A 20139-nucleotide genomic window follows, 5' to 3' on the forward strand; every position below is an offset into this window, starting at 1 on the left:
TTTATAAATTTAGATGTGTTTTTGAGAAATCGGAAATAGCGTAAATTAGTACTTCCCGTCAACGGAAATTACTCAAAATTTAACAGAAGGTAGAGAATTAGATCTTTTACTTACAGGTGAAATTTCATTCCTCTATCTGAAATAGTACTCAAGTTATAGGCTTTTGAAAAATTCAAAGTAGAAAAAGTACCACTTCCGGTTATCGGAAATCGCTCAAAAGTTGATACGGATCTACGATTTTGATAAAATACTTATCTATGAAATTTCATCAACCTAGCTGTAACGGTACTCAAGTTATCGTGTTTACACACACACACACACACACACAGACATACGGACAAGATTGCAAAATTATGTTTTTCCGTATCAGTGAGGTGTAAAACGTCGAGATTTGTAAAAATCTCGATTTTTTTTTTGCACGATTACAATACTTTCTCTATACTACGTATATACGAGAAAGTAAAAATTACTCATTTACTCAAGTGAAAATGTATAATCTGCAAAAAACTGAAATAAAAAAAAAAGAAATTGAATTTACAAAATAAGCGGCACAAAAACCACCTCGTATCTTCTACGATGTGAAAGGTGATAGAACAATTCTATTTTGGTCTAAGGGAACTAACTCTGCATTTAAAACCGTTGCTTACTTACAGAGTTGTCAAACCTGAAAACCGTCACTTAGATATTAGAACTCGTTGGAAGAGCCCAAGAGTGTAGTAATTATTCTAGTTAGCTTACAAACTCTCCTTCCCCCACCCCCCTCAAATAAGTCATGTTAACATATACAAAAAAACACATTAAATTTAGATGACAAATCACATTTGGAAAATATTCCACTATAACTACAACAAACATAACTACACAATATAACGCAATACAGTCTCTCAGATAACAAGAGAAATGTGTAACAAAAATTTAAGTTTTTATTAATGTATATTAAACATTGGTTAGGTAATCCAATACTTGTTTTTTTAAAAATCACAAAATTGTATAGGTATAATACATGTAAAACATATAAATATGTAAATAACAAATATAACAGCTTCTAAATATACACATTTGTTTTACCATGTTATGCAGTTACACAATATAACTTGAATTAGCTTGAACCAGTGGTCTAAAACATTTCTTTATTTTGGTTTACCCCAAAAGTTGTAGTTTTCTCTATAAATAATACACCTTACATTTTATCACAATACTAAAGCTGAAAAACTTACGCTTGAAAAAAATTTAAGTTATTTATATCTGTAAACCTAATATTTGTAGTGTAAAAGTAAACAGAGAACAAGTAATATCATCAACTTGTTGGACATGTTTATAATTATATTCATCAATAATAAAATGTTAATTAAAAGTGAAAGATTAGCTAGAAAAAAATAATAAGTGCAATGCAACAACTAATCAAATAAATTTCTTAGCACAACAAACATTAGAAAAAATTTCATGTCTACTTCTAATGGAATCAAGTATTTGTAAATTAATTACTTACAATATAAAACCCTCGTTAACTGTATTCTATAATATAGGCAGGGTAACACTGGGCGTTGTCGAAGACACTGAATATACCTGGCCGGTCCACGTTGTCCACACACGTGTCATACATACGGCCTGAGCTGTGCTTGGGTGGGCGGGTCATGTCTGAGCTGCCCCGGGTTGAATACCCACACAAGACCCGGGCTATAAACATCTGGCTGCAGTCTGCTGCGTATTTCTTGGAGTAGTTCGACTGGGGGCTGAAGTAAATTCCTGGAATTTTTTAAATATCAGTTTTATATTTATTGTGGTTTTACCTTAGTTTGACTAGTGTAAATAAATAATATAAATTACTTTACCTTCAAATAGTAGTTTACAAATAAAGAAGAAATTTAACCTTATTTCTCAGGTAAAATAGCAGTGGGGCCAAATATTCTGTAGTGGTAAGTGGGCTCTAGACTGGAGGGATGTAAGAAGATAGGCAGAGCAAGACAATCCCGGAGAAGTGCCAGAGAAAGTAAAGCAAGAGTTTTGGGACTTAGGTGGGCCAAACTGACGAGAGATGCCCAGAACTGAGTTAGTTGAAACAAAGTGGTTGTCACCCTTTGCACTACTGGTGCCATCAGGTTTAAGGCAAGTTAGGATCAAGTTACCATTTCAGTTATAATGGATAAAAAAAAATCTTTCCCATATAAAGCACCATAAAAAAATACCTTTCCCATATAAAGCACCATTGGCAGTTTTGACTCTCATATCAAAACCTTCTTGACAAATCAAATCAATATTTTCTTTCTTGGTTCCATGGAAGAGTGCTCGTTCTTTGATCTTGTCAAGCCCTATCTCCTCCACCATGTGTTTCCTCTTCCTGTTTGAAATGAAAAACTCAGAATAAACAAATTACAAATCAAAGGGCTACAACTAAACTTAAGAATTAAAGTAATGAGCCAAAATAAACCGGGAGTGATCTCCCCTAAACTTTCTCGAAAATTCTAATATAACACTACGTGGGATGTCAACTTGGAATATAGACATGATTTTTGTTTACTTAAACTTTTAAAAATAGTAGAAAATCTAGTAGAAAAAAAAATTGCGCACCAAGCGAGCACCAAAACCAAATGTGCATAATAGTGCGCAATATTATTAGTACTTTATAAATTTACATGCGTTTTTTGAGAAATCGGAAATAGCGTAAATTAGTACTTCCGGTCAACGGAAATTACTCAAAATTTGATAGAAGGTAGAGAATTAGATCTTTTACTTACATGTGAAATTTCATTTATCTATCTGAAATAGTACTCAAGTTATAGGCTTTTGAAAAATTCAAAGTAGAAAAAGTACCACTTCCGGTTATCGGAAATCGCTCAAAAGTTGATACGGATCTACGATTTTGATATAATACTTATATATGAAATTTCATCAACCTAGCTGTAATGGTACTCAAGTAATCGTGTTTACACACAGACAGACACACAGACACACACACACACACACACACACACACAGACATACGGACCAGATTGCAAAATTATGTTTTTCCGTATCAGTGAGGTGTAAAACGTCGAGATTTCTAAAAATCTCGATTTTTTTTTTTTGCACGATTACAATACTTTCTCTATACTACGTATATACGAGAAAGTAAAAAAGGGACAAAGAAATAAACATAATTTTTATTACTTAAATGTGTTTTCAGATAGAAATTTCCAATAAATTTTCTACTCACAGACAATATTTCTGCCACTGTTTTGTTTTCTGTATTCTCATGATGGACTTGACCTGTGTGTTGCTGCCTATTGTTCTAGAGAACATGTTGACCACTGCCTTCCCTTCATTACTGGACAACTCAACACTACACAGGGAGTCAAAGGGCTGTGGAGACATGACATGATGCCATGAACGAACATAACATGAGGTCATGACATGATGACATGACCAAACATAACATGATGACATGACATGATGACATGACATGATGACATGACATGATGACATGACATGATGACATGACATGATGACATGACATGATGACATGACATGATGACATGACATGATCAAACATAACATGGTGACATGACATGATGACATGACATGATGACATGACATGATGACATGACATGATATGACATGATGACATGACATGATGACATGATGACATGATATGATGGCATGACATGACGGCATGACATGATGACATGACATGATCAACCATAACATGAGGTCATGACATGATGACATGACATGACAATATGACATGACATGACAGCATGACATGATATGATGACATGATGTGACATAATACATTAGATGAAAAATGTCAGGTCCCTTGGCCACAGATAGCAAAAAATGATACTTGTAGAATGCGAGAACAATACATTTCAAATATTAACTCAATATTTATAAAAGTCACTTAGGCCAGGGGTCGGCAACCTGCGGCTCGCGAGCCGCATGCAGCTCTTTTGATATCAAGATGCGGCCCTTTAGCTCCTTGCACAAATACTAATAATCTTAATAAAAAATAAAATATTTGAAATAAAAAAATGTTAGTGGCTCTTTAAAACCAGGGAAATTTTGAAAATTGTAACTTTTGGCTCTTCCGCTTCAAAAGGTTGCCGACCCCTGACTTAGGCAATTGTTTGACAATATTTTAAACTGTCTTTAATCTAATACTCTGAACTTACATTATTCTTAACATCCTCTAATTAGCCAAATAAAATAATTACAATCCTACCTCATCAGTTTCTGAGAGAGTGTTGACCCTCTCCCAGTTATCAGGGAAGGAATGAAGATCAGTGAAGCAGTGACTACCTGCGTACTGCAGGACTTTACACTCAACGTGTTTGTCTGGCACACCTTTAGGTCTGTGGCAGATTTTACACAACTCAGTTTGCTGGGATAAACATCATCATAAATAGTTTATCAAACAACATCATTAATGAATAGTTCACCAAAAAACATCATCAATGAACAATTCACCAAACAACATCATCACTGAATAGTTCACCAAACAACATCCACATAAATAGTTCACCAAAAAACATCATCACTAAATAGTTCACCAAACATCACTAAATAGTCCACCCAACAACATCATCAATGAATAGTCCACTAAACAACATCATCACTGAATAGTCGAAATTAAAAATTTCAAGAAAATCTAACAGTATATAAAAACTGAAATGTAAGTTTTAGAAATAATTTCACTCATCAAAATGTGGCGGAAAATTTTTCAAAAGAGAAAATAGTATTTCCTTAAATAATGGGAAATTATTATACTAATCCTCATACAATTTTGCGTATTAAAAAAAATAATTGAGAATTACCTGCTTGCAGTGTGAACATTGAAAAAAAATCTCATCTTTAGGTTGCAAGATTTCCAACTTGCAGTGTGTACACCTGAACAAACAAAACAATCAGTGTGAACTATCAATCAGTATTAACTAACAATCAGTATGAACTAACAATCAATATAAACTAAAATCAGTATAAACTAACAATCAGTATGAACTAACATAGCTAATCAACATGAACACAATATTTTATTATAAATATAGTTCCAAAATATTTTGTTTTTAAATTTAGAGACATTATTTCATTATTATTTACTGATCAATAATTAATATGGCCTAATATTAATGGCAACCTCATTTTTAATTTGCTTATCTACCAAGAACCTCTGTCAAAATTTTTCAATTTAAGACAAAGCCCTTAAAATTAAAATATACCCCTGAATTAAGTAGACAAACCTATAGCCAGCCTAGCACTTACAAAAATTTCTCAAAAAGATTTATGATCATGTGGTCTAGCACTTACAAAAATTTCTCAAAAAGATTTATGATCATGTGGTCTAGCACTTACAAAAGTTTCTCAAAAAGATTTATGATCATATGGTCTAGCACTTACAAAAATTTCTCAAAAAGATTTATGATCATGTGGTCTAGCACTTACAAAAGTTTCTCAAAAAGATTTACGATCGTATGGTCTAGCACTTACAAAAGTTTCTCAAAAAACAGTTACGATCATGTGGTCTAGCACTTACAAAAGTTTCTCATAAAGATTTACGATCATGTGGTCTAGCACTTACAAAAGTTTCTCAAAAAGATTTACGATCATGTGGTCTAGCACTTACAAAAGTTTCTCAAAAAGATTTACGATCATTTGTTTTTCAGCTTTAGCCAGACGTTTTTCCAATTTGTGTTTCAGCAGCTCATACAAGCTTCTGTCCACTTGAGGGTTGATTTGAGCTGTTACATTATATTTTGAACATCAGTTAAATTTTGTAATGTCATTTTTATTTATTTGAACAGTTAAATTATATTTTAAGCATCAGTTAAGTTATGTGGTGACATTTTTATTTATTAGAACAGTTGAATTATATTTTAAGCATCAGTTAAGTTTCGTGGTGACATTTTTATTTTTTTGAACAGTTAAGTTATATTTTAAACGTCAGTTAAGTTTTGTGGTGTCATTTTTATTTGTTTGAACAGTTAAGTTATATTTAATAATTAACAGTCTAGATTGTGTGTTATTTGAGTTCAATGTAAATGTGTTTTTGTGCCCACATTCTGAGTAGATGGAACATATACCAAGGCCCATAACACCAGGCCACTTAATATGACAAGGGCAGTCATTTACAACCCACAATAGGTTAAACCCACAATGGGTTAAACCCACAATAGGTTAAACTCACAATAGGTTAAACCCACAATACGTTAAACCCACAATAGGTTAAACTCACAATAGGTTAAACCCACAATACTTTAAACCCACAATAGGTTAAACCCACAATACTTTAAACCCACAATAGGTTAAACCCACAATAGGTTAAACCCACAATAGGTTAAACCCACAATAGGTTAAACCCACAATACGTTAAACCCACAATAGGTTAAACTCACAATAGGTTAACCCACAATACTTTAAACCCACAATAGGTTAAACCCACAATAGGTTAAACCCACAATAGGTTAAACCCACAATAGGTTAAACCCACAATAGGTTAAATTCACAATTGTGAGGCCTAGGAGCGTGATTTGTATAACAGAACCTTGAAGAGAATTACAGGTAAATTTCAGCAATTACAATTGTTTTAAATCTTCCAGGTAATGAGAGGTGAAATGTGAGTTTAAGATATGTGTAGAAAAATGTGTAGAAAAATGTGTAGAAATGTGTATAATGTCACAGAATGTATGAAATACAAACCTAGACCAATGGAGTTCTCACACATTTCACTGCAACACACCAACCTAGTCTGGAAGTTATACAACACAATTTATCAGATAAATCAGGTCATTTTTAAATACGCAAACAGGAGGGGTAATCAGTTTAACAACAGAGAGGTCAGTACTTTATTTTTTTATGTCAAAGATGGCCAGGCTAATTAGTGTTCTCATTAATTGATGGGTCATTCATGGGTCTACACAGCTCTGTTATATTGTTGGCCATCTTTCATTCATGGGTCTACCCAGCTCTGAAATATTGATGGCCATCTCTGGTTCACCCCAAGATTTGAAAAGTTTTTTTTTTTGCTTGAAAGTTTTCCTCCCAAAGTTTGAAGGAACAAATTATTTGTGGTTACGTGAGCTCAACTTAGTATCAGTGTATCAAGTGACAGCTCACCAACATTTTAATACTTTGTTATACACATTTCAATTTACTGTAAAATCTATAGCCAAATTAAAATAGTAATCACTGAAACAGCTGAACTGTCACCTTCAACAGAAAACCTAAAAAAAAAAAACCTGCTCTTTTGACAGAAAGTTATATTCCACAAAAAGTAAAAACAGACCTCTTTTGACTATGGATATATATTAAACAGAAAGTAAGACAATCATCTTTTGACTGATAGTTATATTCAACAGAATTTAGAAAAAAACAACCTCTTTTGATTGAATGGATATATTCAATAGAAATTAAAAAACAAACATCTTTTAACTATGGATATATTGTACAGAAATTAAAAAAAACAAACATCTTTTGACTATGGATATATTGTACAGAAATTAAAAAACAAACATCTTTTAACTATGGATATATTGTACAGAGATTAAAAAACAAACATCTTTTAACTATGGATATATTCTACAGAAATTAAAAAACAAACATCTTTTAACTATGGATATATTCTACAGAAATTAAAAAACAAACATCTTTTGACTATGGATATATTGTACAGAGATTAAAAAACAAACATCTTTTAACTATGGATATATTGTACAGAGATTAAAAAACAAACATCTTTTAACTATGGATATATTCTACAGAAATTAAAAAACAAACATCTTTTAACTATGGATATATTCTACAGAAATTAAAAAACAAACATCTTTTGACTATGGATATATTGTACAGAGATTAAAAAACAAACATCTTTTAACTATGGATATATTCTACAGAAATTAAAAAACAAACATCTTTTAACTATGGATATATTTTACAGAAATTAAAAAACAAACATCTTTTAACTATGGATATATTGTACAGAAATGAAAACCAAACCTCTTTAGATCTGATGAACTGTAAAATGGCAGCTTTAACACAAGCCAAACATATCCTGTGGTGATCTTCACACCAGCTGATCTCTGATGTGCTGAACTTTTCTAAACACCCGTCACACTCGATGGGTCTCTCTGGCAAATGGCATGGGGACATTTTTAAATATGGAAAGGAAAAAAGTGAAAATAGCAAGGAAAAAGTGAAAGTAGTAAGGAAAATAGTAAAAAGTGTTGAAGGAATAAGTTAAAATAGCAACAACAAAAAATGTAAAATATAACTTAATTTTACTCTCAAAATGTATTTAATATTAAATGAACTTGAAATTATCTTATTTAAATATTACATACAAGGTCATTAAATTTATTTTAACAATTATAATACAAACTAATTGTAACTAGGTGATTTTTGCTATCAAGTATGAAGGTATAAGTGGTTTAAGCAACATTCTAAAGAATTGAGTTTTCCTGTGAAGTTATTTGAATGTGTACCTTGGAATCAGGGCAATAGCCATACAATTAGCAAGTTACCTTCAGTAATGAACACCTCCATAGAAGGATCTGTTTTCTCTTGATCTTTGATCTGTGCTATTTTGATGAGGCACATTTTCTTCAATGTCTTCCTCTTTTGTTTCCTCTTGTCTAAAGTGTTGCTTCTAGTTTCTTGCTTCACCTGAGGGGTTTCACATTTGTTAATAAGTCTTGTTGGGTTAGTTAAAAATGCTAGATGATACGGACAGCTAGGCAGGAACTATTAACTCTCTCGAAGTATTTAATTTTACCTACATCTACATCTGTCTGTCTGTCCGTCCATATGCCCTATTTCAAATAGTTAGAGAGAGAGTTAATACAAAAACAAATGAAATACAAATGTCCTCAACAGATGAATTAAGCATGGTTGGAAATGGAAATAAGTGAAGTGTTCATCTCTTAATTATCAATATTAAAACATTTATAAATTTAAAAGCTTTTATGTAAAAACCAACCTCCTCAGTCTTCTTCAATTTTTTTGTATCCAAATGTTCAGCTTCTGTAGTTCTCTTACTTGTGGAGTTTTTGTCTAGTGGTGTAGGAGTCTCAACCTTTTGAGTCACAGTCCCAGTGGTTGAAGGTTGCAGAGCTTGGGTTGGTAGAGATCCCCCAGTCAGAGATTTAAAAACTTGGGTTGCTAAGGACAAAGAGAACTGGGGTCGTCTTTGTTTGACTTGTGTGACTTCAGGTTGTGTTTGGGCTAGAGGTGATGGCTTAAACTGGTGCTGGTAAGTTGTACTGCCATCAGGGTAAACAACTCTAGTGATCACATTTCTACAGCCAGGAGGTGGTGGGTTATTGTTCTTTCTTACAGCTCTTACTTCCCTTTGTGTGGCATCACTCAAAGCTTTAGCTACAGAAGCCCTAGAGGTTTGACCTCTCTCTGTGCTGTTTATGACACCAGAGCTTCTATATACAGTGTGGGTGGGGGTGTCTTCCATTTTAGGTATGTTCTCCTTGTTAAAGCTGACCTTCCTTGAACTTTTATTCCATGAGATGTTGAACGGTGTACGCTGAGAGTCCTCATCCAAGGTCATGACCTCTTCCTTTCTGCTGCTGTAACTGGACAGCTCAGTGTCCATGCTCTGAATGTCCAAGTTCCTAACCAACGCCTGTGTCTCATCGCCACTGTCCATTTCTGATCCTGATTGTGCGTCATCTTCTTCTTCCATCAAGCCAGTGTCACCTGCATCAATGTCATCATCCTCATCCATAAGATCAGGGAAATCTTCAGTATCCATTTTGCTATCCGAGACAGGTTTGGATTTCCTCCGTGCTTCAATTTTTGTTCTCAAACGCCCTTGTTGCAGATCATAATCATCGCACATAATCTCATCATTTCTGTTTGTAGTGAATCCCTTTTGGACAGTTGTTTTAGCTGTATAAGTCGTAGTGTTGAAGGTCCTATCAAAGAAAGGGACAGCACTCTGGTTGAAAACACTTGAAGAAAACTGTCTGACACTAGCTACTGTCTGTGGTGAGAAATTGGGAGAAAATGGAGCAGAATTTACAGGTGATAAGGTGACAGGTGAAGTTTTAAAAATCTCACTTGAACTTAACACTGAGCTATTGACAACATTTCCGTCATGGCTGGTGCATGAGTTATTTCCCTTCTGCTGAGTTTTGGAATTATTATTAGTAGCATCAGCATGTGATGTACTATTATTGTTTGTAGCATCAGCATGTGATGTACTATTATTGTTTGTGATTCTTCTGTTTGTTGACTGACTAGTCTTTGAATTATTTTTCTCTGCTGGAGATTCAACCTTGCTTTGTTTTGACTGACAAGTTTTTGAATCTGTGGAATCTGTTTCCTCGACCACAGAGTCAGACTTGGTTTGTTTTGAGCTGGATACATTTCCTGTCTGATTTTTTATTTGGTTTTCTGTCTGAATGATGACACCTGTACTCCAGACCTTTATCCGTCTAGGCGTATCTTTATCTAATTGGTTTTCAGAAATTTGAGATTTTCTTTCACTTGTTTTGGTAGTGACACTCTGTTGTTTTGTAAACATTGGCTCCTCGCTACATGATTTTTGTGTTACAACAGATTCCGGTGTTGGCTGAGCTGGTGAACTAAAGCCAGGTAATACTTTTTCACTTGTAATAATTTTGTCTAAAATTTCTGAATGGTTCTGTGAAATTTTTTTAATGTGCTCTGGTGGTTCTATTCTTTTAATACTATTCACCGCATTAGTTTGATCTTTTACTTTAATGGCAGCGTTGGGTTTTCTGTGAAAAATTGTACCAACATCTGAAGCTGATCCAGCTTGTTCTTTGCTTAGTTTTTCTTCACTGTACAGATTTTGTGGGCACTTGGTTAAATCCAATACAGTTTTCTTGGACTTAACTTTACAAACTGGCAATAAAGAAAATAAAAGTATTTTTTAAAAATGTTCTTGAAATAAATAAACTGTGAGTAGCCTATTTATCTCTCATTCTGTGCTCAGCATTCATTTTTATAGCTTCAATTGCAGATAGAGATACTTGAACCCCAAATGATGACACTAAACTTAACCCCTTAGTTAAATGATAAAATTAAATATGAAACTAAAAGTTTGGTTTATTACTTATGAGAACAAGTATGGTGAATGGTTATCAACAGAAAAAATATAAACATAGACCAACCATATCTCTATGGGATGGTTTGGTAGGATGCAGGATTGCTAAGTGATCAACAATAAATAACATCACACTGTTTTTGATGATTTTTACCCCCCCCCCCCCCCCCCCACCCCTTTTTCTGTTATACATAGTCACAAAAAACCACGCCCCCCCCTCTCTCCAAAAAAAAATGACATCACACCTTAGTCTACAATTTTTTTTTAACCATCAATATTTTTTCTTTACAATATTGAATGTTTTAATCAATTCTATTACAATTTATTAGAACAATTTTCTAACATCTAAAATTCAGTTTCTAACATTACTTTTTAAATGGTTAAGTGTGATGTCACACTATCTGACATGTGGCCCCCACCCCCATCACACCAAAATAATGGACCCCCTTTCACCCTATAAGTGTGACATCATTTACGTCCGACCTCAAAAACAAAAAGAAATTTTCAATTATCAGTTACTACTTAGTTTCTAGACTAGTAATTTTTATTTTATTTACCTGTTTTATTTTTAGTACTGTGATCCCAAAATTTTAATATCAACAAAATGAGAACAGTGATAAATACTACTCCATATCCAAAGTAAAGGAAAACAGTACTGACTGCCAACATTCCAAATTAGTAGATCTCTGGTTGTCTGCTTTCTGTTTTTTGTTTGAAAAATACTAAAAATAGAACAAGTTCTAATAATAATATCAATTTTTTGTAGACCTAACAAATAAGACTAATTATTTTATACTAAGCACCTGCATGCATATGTTAAACATTCATGTAGTATTATGTACTATGACATAGTCTATGCTCTAGTCTATAGTGACTATGTAGTCTATGCGACACTATGTGTAGACTAGCAGTAGAGAGTGAGTAGACCAAGCATAGATAGATCTAGATCATGGGTTCCCAAACGGGGGGGTCCCAAGGGCTTTCTGGGGGTCGCCAACTAAACCCTAGCATTGAAAAAAAAAACCCAAATATTTAGAAGAATATCTGAAATTCGGCTTTACTAACATTACTGAGATGGAATAGAGAAGAAGCAATGCGTACTGTGCAAAGTTGTTCTCAGTCATGAGTCTATAAAACCTTCAAACCTAAAACGTCATTTTGAGACGAGTCATTCGGAACACACCAAAAAAGATATGGAGTTCTTTCGTCAGCATGAAGCTAGTTGCAAACGCCAGAAATTTGATTGAACAGGAAGTTTTCACCAAGGAAACACAGCATTAGTACAAGCATCATGCATGATGAAGATGGTGAAATTAATTCTTGGGGATTCCAGTGCAGTAAAAATGTAACAAATATCTCTGTCTAATAATACTATTCAGTGGGTTATAGCATGCTTGTCCGTAGATGTTAAAGAACAAATTTTGAATGAAATAAAGTTTTCACCATTGTTTGCGTTTTAAGTTAATGAATCAACAGACGTGAGTTTGTGTTTGTCTTTGTGAAATATATTCATTCAGATGTTAGCAAAGAAGAGTTGCTATTTTGTAAATACAATGGAGAAAATAAATACCCTTTTTGAAACTGGTGGATTAAAATGGGAAAACGGCTGTGGTGCTTTTATGGATGGTGCGTCATCTATGTTTGGGTCAAGATCGGGCTTTCAGAAAAACTTAAAAGATTTAGCTCCCTAACCAAGGGGAATCCATTGCATGATTCACCGGTATGCTATCGCCAGCAAGACTCTTCCAACTCCATTGCTAAAAAAAGTCGTAAATTATATTAAAACTGGAGCCCTATACCCATCTGTTTAAAGAACTTTGCAAAGACACGAATAACGATCACGAGGTTCTGCTTTTCTACACAACAGTACTCTGGCTGCCAAAAGGAAATGTTGTGAATCTGGTTATTTCACCACAATGTTGGTGTAATATGCACCTTTCATACCCCAACTTGAAACTGATTGTCTTTCAAGTTTTAGTTCCTTTTGTGTCTACATATCTATATGAGAAAAGATTTTCAAAACTTCTCCAATAAAAACAAAACAAAGAAATAAATTAAGTTGAGAATGACATGAGGTTGGGGTTAGCAAAAAACGTGTTAGCAAAAAACTTAACGGCAAACTTGAGTGTAGATAATAGCATGCAATTTCACTCATCGTATTAAAAAAGTTATAAAAAATAATTCATATTGAAAGTCTACTGGAAAATCTTATTTTAGTGCATATTAATTTCCTTACTCCTTTCTAATATCAACTTTTTAATTGAATGGGGGTCGCGAGTCACTTATTTTTTATAAAAGGGCTTAAAGGGGGTCGCCACTCGAAAAAGTTTAGGAACCACTGATCTAGATAGTAGACAATAGTAGACGCAAATTCATTGCCACAAGTTGTAAGAAATAAGATTTATTGATTTAAAAATTTAAAAAATTAAAAGTCTTATCTTATCGTTATTGATAAGACTACCTAAAAACTAGATTCAAAACTAAAACATCAACCATTCCAAGGCTAAATGTAGATTTTAGGCTAGGTTAGAAAATAGATTAGGTAGTAGCATAAGATTAGAATTCGTGAGTTCTATAGTCTTATAAACCTGATAGTTAATCTAGATCTCTAGATCTGCGTAAGATGTAAACACGACAACTAAACGACAAACGCCAAGGCCAGAATTTCCGATAAAGAATAAACAACTATTTACCAAACCTAACCCTAGAATAACTAAACTATTATATTAACTAAATATTAACTATATTTTGACATTTTTTAGGCCGATGATTAAGATAATTATATATTGATATTTTAAATATATTTAAATGTTTTATATTTGTATTATTAATAATGTCTAGATCTAGAGTATCAAATATTTCATTTGGGCCAAATTTCAGTTTTGTTTTTGTTATTGCCGAATTCCAAGAAAAACGAATATGCCGTTCAGTGTTATTTTGTTTAGTTAGACTAGGCTAGACTCTTTTTTAAAAAAGAAAAGCAAACAGCAATAAAATAAATTTAAAAAAAATAGAGATATAAAAAAATGAAAAGGAAAACCTAAAAATTTAAGGAAGATACTGTTATTGAAATTGTTATTTGTTTTTGTCGCTCTGTTATGTTAAATCTAATCCTGACCTACTTTATTTATGACTACTATTACTATTTTTAGACATTTCCTGGAACCCACGTAGATCGCAAAAATAAATGCTAGAACTGGTGTCTAACATCATGTAACTTAAGTTTTTAACAGATGGAAAAAAAATATTGTACACATTAAATATTAATATAACTGTATGTCGAATTTATATAACAAAAACGGTTTTAATTAAATAATAAAAATGTTAGGCTCAAACTTGTTCTCAATGATATTCGTAGTAAATAGCATATGGTATGGTCTTTAAATTTGAGGTCATTTTACGCGTTTCTTCTACGGGCTGCCCGCAAATTTGAGCGGCCACTTGAAACTACCGGCGAAAGGGGTGGGCACTGGTTTAAGTAGATTATATATATTTTTTCTAAGTAAATTGTGTGCTTTTCTATTAGGCTATGTTTGGGGGAGGAATGTTTTAAAATAATACACATCCATCAAAGATGTCACGCTTTTTAAAACGATATTTCGGAATATTTCCTTACCACCATCCATCGTGACACATCGTCACAAAAATCCAGACTCTCCCCCCCCCCCCCCATCTAACGACGCCACATATCATGGCAGCCATGAAGAAAATATTAATACCCATTCTTTTTAAAAATATTAACTGAGAGATCAACAATGAGAACGTTGACCAATTTTTATTGCAATTTACAAAAAAAAGTGTAAGTCTTCTAAAAACCTGAAATATCTGCTAAAATTCAATTTCCAACCTTGCTTTTTTAAATGCAAAAGTGTGTGGTCACAGTATCTGAACCTACCCCCCCCCCCCCCCACCCACCCCCCCCCCCCCCCCCGGAGAAAAAAATCTGGAAGAAACACTGGCCACCGTCACGATCCCTTTGGACGGTCTACTCTAGAGAAGCGTGCGCGTATCCGTTTTTTTTTACTCAGAATCCAGTCCTAGTTTTTAAATAAAAGTTTCGTGCCAATTTTATTTAAAAACTGCTGCGGTTGTCGAACCTGGTTTAACTGTCGTCGCCTGTGAAATGAAGGGTAACACCTTAGTTTCTACACGTGTATTGTTGACATTGAGTGAATAGTATCGTCTACACTACAGTCTACTAATTAATTATTAATTACTATGCCAGACAATAGAACTTATCTGCTACTAGTACTAGAATCTATCTAGATTTAGATCTTAGGCCTAGTCGCTAGATCTAGGACCTAGGTAGATCTAGATCTAGATATAGAATTATAGATCTAGATCTAGATCTAGATTTCTAGAACCTAGATTCTCTAGATTTAGAATTTAGATCTAGATCTAGACTCTAGTTAGTTTAGTAGCGATAGGGTTCATGCTCCAAAGTTAAAAACAAATTCCAGGAGTTTCCCAGAAGTTTTATTTAAATTTCAGGACATTTTTAAAAAATTAAGAAATCAGCATTGTCGCTTAAGCGCTCATGTTAGGTCAAACGAGATCTAGACTAGATCTAGACTCTAGATCTATAAATTAAGATCGATAGGATAGGCCTATTCTAATTATTTCTATTAGTATTAGTATTACACAGAGGCGTAGCGAGGGGGGGGGGGGCGGACCGCACCGGGTGACACCATTTAGGGGGGGGGGGTGACACTAAGGCAAAAAAATAGCAAATTATATAGAAGAAAAACTTGAAAGGGGGGTGCAAATAGAAAGTTTGAGGGGGGTGCAAATAGAAAAGTTTGTCTCCGGGAAGGGTCACCACGCCTCTGGGAAGTGACACCCACCTGGCTACGCCACTGGTATTACATACTACATACATGTCAACATTTGGCCTAATATTGTACATGAAACATTTAATTTTAATTAGATTTCTAAATCCTAGTAAAATTGCCAAATAATTATACTTAGGACTACTAAAATATTAATTTTTAATTACTGAAGGCCCCGAGGCCTAATATAATATAATTAATTAGGCATCTTTTGGCCAATTTTACATAGGCCTACCTTAAAAGATTATAAATTAACTTGCCTTAGTATTTTTTAGTAGATATTTACTAGATCTAGATTTTAGATCTAGTAAAACTAAAGGGCCTAGATCTACTAATTTTTCATATTTTATTTATATTTTCTGAAGAGGGTAGCTAGAATCTAGAATTATAATATTAATCATTTAGATTTTTTTTATAGATCTTCTGCTTCCGCCTACTTATTAAGGGTGTGTCACTAATCTATTAAGCTGCTCAGTGAACAACCGTTGAAATGTTCCCTTTTTGGAATCTATCATAAATAATACAAATGGAGCATGATAAACAAATAGGCCCCTCCCCCTTCCCTACCTGAAATATTGAAAAATATAAAGTGTCATGATGAAAACGCTATTAATTTTAAGTTTAATTAGTATTCTTGCACTACTCTACCAAACATGACATCACCCAAGTTGCCATTAAACATTTTTTTTTTCAAACTAATTAGTAACCTTAACCTCAACAAGAACCTGAACTTTAACCTGAACCTTAAATCCCTAAACCTATCCACTATCCCTATATTTATCATGTACCTTAACCAAAACCCTAACCTGAATGGATAATAAAATACGAAACACACAATAAATTAACACAAGTAAAACAATAGCAGAGAAGACTTAGACTGGGATGTCTTCTAATTTTGCACATACAGTTAGGGATATATTTTATATATTAATTTTGTTCTAATAAAATCCCTTACATTTATCACTGTTTTATTTTTGCCCTCCAGGATAACACTCTATTCTTACATCAGATATTCAGTCAAGCATTGGCTCAAAGCAAAACAAATCCAAGTGTACGCAGAAGTTTTCCAGAGTAATTTAAATTCCCAAAAACTTACAAATGGGTGAAGTTTGTAACATTTGTTTCAAGAACTGTTCCAGTTTTAAAAAACTGAAAAAACATTTCATAAAAAAACACACTTCCATTATGCTTATAGAATGCTGTTTTTGTGATTTTGTCACTGGGGATGAATCCATTTTTGGAACCCACAAGACTAACACTCATCCTGAAGACAAACTTGCGTGTGAGCTGTGTAAGTTCACCACTAGACGTTGGTCACGGCTGAAAAAACACTTCTCTCATCATCAAAGAAAAAATCAGGTGGTTGCTTGTGATGTTGGGTCCAAGCTTGTAGAACAGGCAGCAGCAACACCACCAGGACAAAGAAAGTTGTCCAAAACATCAGCACCGACAAACTTGCTATTTGAGAAATCTAAGCATGCCAAGCTAGAAACAAAGACAACATTACCAGCTACAAATGATGATCCATTGCAACAGGAAATTCATGTCAAGTGGCCAAAAGACTTTCAGCAGAGAAGCCTACCTAGAAAAGACGCAAAGACTGCTAACAGTTTTGTGGATGTTCAGACAGGTTTCAGTCCAGAAACATCAGCACTGACAAACTTGCTATTTGAGAAATCTAAGCATGCCAAGCTAGAAACAAAGACAACATTACCAGCTACAAATGATGATCCATTGCAACAGGAAATTCATGTCAAGTGGCCAAAAGACTTTCAGCAGAGAAGCCTACCTAGAAAAGACGCAAAGACTGCTAACAGTTTTGTGGATGTTCAGACAGGTTTCAGTCCAGAAACATCAGCACTGACAAACTTGCTATTTGAGAAATCTAAGCATGCCAAGCTAGAAACAAAGACAACATTACCAGCTACAAATGATGATCCATTGCAACAGGAAATTCATGTCAAGTGGCCAAAAGACTTTCAGCAGAGAAGCCTACCTAGAAAAGACGCAAAGACTGCTAACAGTTTTGTGGATGTTCAGACAGGTTTCAGTCCAGAAACATCAGCACTGACAAACTTGCTATTTGAGAAATCTAAGCATGCCAAGCTAGAAACAAAGACAACATTACCAGCTACAAATGATGATCCATTGCAACAGGAAATTCATGTCAAGTGGCCAAAAGACTTTCAGCAGAGAAGCCTACCTAGAAAAGACACAAAGACTGCTAACAGTTTTGTGGATGTTCAGACAGGTTTCAGTCCAGAAACATCAGCACTGACAAACTTGCTATTTGAGAAATCTAAGCATGCCGAGCTAGAAACAAAGACAACATTACCAGCTACAAATGATGATCCATTGCAACAGGAAATTCATGTCAAGTGGCCAAAAGACTTTCAGCAGAGAAGCCTACCTAGAAAAGACACAAAGACTGCTAACAGTTTTGTGGATGTTCAGACAGGTTTCAGTCCAGAAACATCAGCACTGACAAACTTGCTATTTGAGAAATCTAAGCATGCCGAGCTAGAAACAAAGACAACATTACCAGCTACAAATGATGATCCATTGCAACAGGAAATTCATGTCAAGTGGCCAAAAGACTTTCAGCAGAGAAGCCTACCTAGAAAAGACACAAAGACTGCTAACAGTTTTGTGGATGTTCAGACAGGTTTCAGTCCAGAAACATCAGCACTGACAAACTTGCTATTTGAGAAATCTAAGCATGCCGAGCTAGAAACAAAGACAACATTACCAGCTACAAATGATGATCCATTGCAACAGGAAATTCATGTCAAGTGGCCAAAAGACTTTCAGCAGAGAAGCCTACCTAGAAAAGACACAAAGACTGCTAACAGTTTTGTGGATGTTCAGACAGGTTTCAGTCCAGAAACATCAGCACTGACAAACTTGCTATTTGAGAAATCTAAGCATGCCGAGCTAGAAACAAAGACAACATTACCAGCTACAAATGATGATCCATTGCAACAGGAAATTCATGTCAAGTGGCCAAAAGACTTTCAGCAGAGAAGCCTACCTAGAAAAGACACAAAGACTGCTAACAGTTTTGTGGATGTTCAGACAGGTTTCAGTCCAGAAACATCAGCACTGACAAACTTGCTATTTGAGAAATCTAAGCATGCCGAGCTAGAAACAAAGACAACATTACCAGCTACAAATGATGATCCATTGCAACAGGAAATTCATGTCAAGTGGCCAAAAGACTTTCAGCAGAGAAGCCTACCTAGAAAAGACACAAAGACTGCTAGCAGTTTTGTGGATGTTCAAAGAGGCTTCAGTCCAGAAACAAATCTTGATGTATCTTTAGATGATAAAATAAAACCATTTCCATGTTATGAGTGTGGCAAGTTTTATACTACAGAGCGGATTCTCAAAAGTCATGTTGAAAGTAAACATATTCAAAGACGTTTGTATACCTGCGATCAATGTGATTTTTCTACATTTCATCGTACTGCCATGTATCCACATAAGAAGATACATAAGGATAGAGAGTTCAACTGTGCTATTTGTGGTAACAGTTTCACCTTGTTGCAAACTTTAAATAATCACATGTTGACACATTCAGGGAAAAAACCATTCAGTTGTTTTATCTGTGACTGTCACTTCACTCAACGTGGTAGTTTAATTAGGCATAACAGAAATGTACATCATAATAATGAGATTCCTTGATTCTATTTGTTGTTGTTTTTTTTCAACAAAAATGTAAATCATAAATAATGTCATTTCTTGATTCTATTTGTTGAATTTTTAACTAAAATGTAAATCATAATTAATATCATTTCTTGATTCTATTTGGGTTTTTTTTTAACAAAAATTTAAATCATAATTAATGTCATTTCTTGATTCTATTTGGGTTTTTTTCAACAGAAATGTAAATAATAAATTGAGTTTTCTTGATTCTATTTTAAATTTTTTAGTTTTTCCAAAGCTTGACTTTAGACACTTTAGTCAATTTTGACATTTAAAAATCAAGGTTTTAAATAAAAACTACTTATGTTTTTGAACTTGTCTGTTAATGTAAAAAAATAATCATGTTTATTTTAATTTTATAAGAATGCAAAGCTGTATAATCGTTTTTTCTTTTCTAATTCTTTTTCAAGATAAACCTTAAGCTGGTAAGAGTCCAGGTTTTATTTGCAAACTTTAGAGTCAAGCACTAGACTTATTTATAACTATGTCAGTATCTGTGTTTTCATTTGTTTTCAAATAAAAGATACTTTGTCTATTGAGTTTTGGTGTTGTAAT

The 20139-nt window shown here is 33.9% G+C and overlaps 2 protein-coding genes across 4 annotated transcripts; one reads left to right on the forward strand and one right to left on the reverse strand.

Moving 5' to 3' along the window:
- Positions 1-925: 925 nt before the first annotated feature.
- LOC131952285 (uncharacterized) lies at positions 926-13780 on the reverse strand. 2 transcript variants are annotated; one of them, XM_059314891.1, is made up of 12 exons: positions 13639-13780; positions 11608-11772; positions 8945-10848; positions 8490-8631; positions 7966-8096; positions 6670-6718; positions 5597-5711; positions 4791-4863; positions 4199-4357; positions 3194-3339; positions 2187-2338; positions 926-1746 (listed from the first exon to the last, which is right to left on the reverse strand). In XM_059314891.1, the coding sequence occupies exons 2-12, from the start codon at positions 11717-11719 to the stop codon at positions 1505-1507; spliced, it is 3225 nt and encodes a 1074-aa protein (XP_059170874.1). In that variant the 5' UTR covers positions 11720-11772; positions 13639-13780; the 3' UTR covers positions 926-1504. The 2 variants fall into 2 exon arrangements, with proteins under 2 accessions (XP_059170874.1, XP_059170875.1); XM_059314892.1 differs by having other exon boundaries at positions 11608-11751; positions 13639-13742.
- A 439-nt stretch (positions 13781-14219) lies between these two features.
- On the forward strand, positions 14220-19586 carry LOC131952276 (uncharacterized). 2 transcript variants are annotated; one of them, XM_059314876.1, is made up of 2 exons: positions 14220-14263; positions 16865-19586. In XM_059314876.1, the coding sequence occupies exon 2, from the start codon at positions 16978-16980 to the stop codon at positions 19561-19563; it is 2586 nt and encodes an 861-aa protein (XP_059170859.1). In that variant the 5' UTR covers positions 14220-14263; positions 16865-16977; the 3' UTR covers positions 19564-19586. The 2 variants fall into 2 exon arrangements, with proteins under 2 accessions (XP_059170859.1, XP_059170858.1); XM_059314875.1 differs by lacking the exon at positions 14220-14263 and adding an exon at positions 15121-15180.
- Positions 19587-20139: the final 553 nt, after the last annotated feature.

The sequence above is a fragment of the Physella acuta genome, unplaced genomic scaffold (assembly GCF_028476545.2).
Source record: "Physella acuta isolate Inbredline_101_S28 unplaced genomic scaffold, ASM2847654v3 ptg000863l, whole genome shotgun sequence".
NCBI lineage: Eukaryota > Metazoa > Mollusca > Gastropoda > Physidae > Physella > Physella acuta.

What these genes read in the sequence shown, in the direction of transcription:
- LOC131952285 (XM_059314891.1), bottom strand. Translation starts at nt 11,719, where the DNA reads ATGTTGGCAGTCAGTACTGTTTTCCTTTACTTTGGATATGGAGTAGTA. An exon ending in AGTTCATCAGATCTAAAGAG is followed by an intron (nt 6,719 to 7,965) that starts GTTTGGTTTTCA and finishes TATAACTTCCAG; the next exon opens with ACTAGGTTGGTGTGTTGCAG. An exon ending in CAGTGGCAGAAATATTGTCT is followed by an intron (nt 2,339 to 3,193) that starts GTGAGTAGAAAA and finishes CATTTCAAACAG; the next exon opens with GAAGAGGAAACACATGGTGG.
- LOC131952276 (XM_059314876.1), top strand. Translation starts at nt 16,978, where the DNA reads ATGGGTGAAGTTTGTAACATTTGTTTCAAGAACTGTTCCAGTTTTAAA.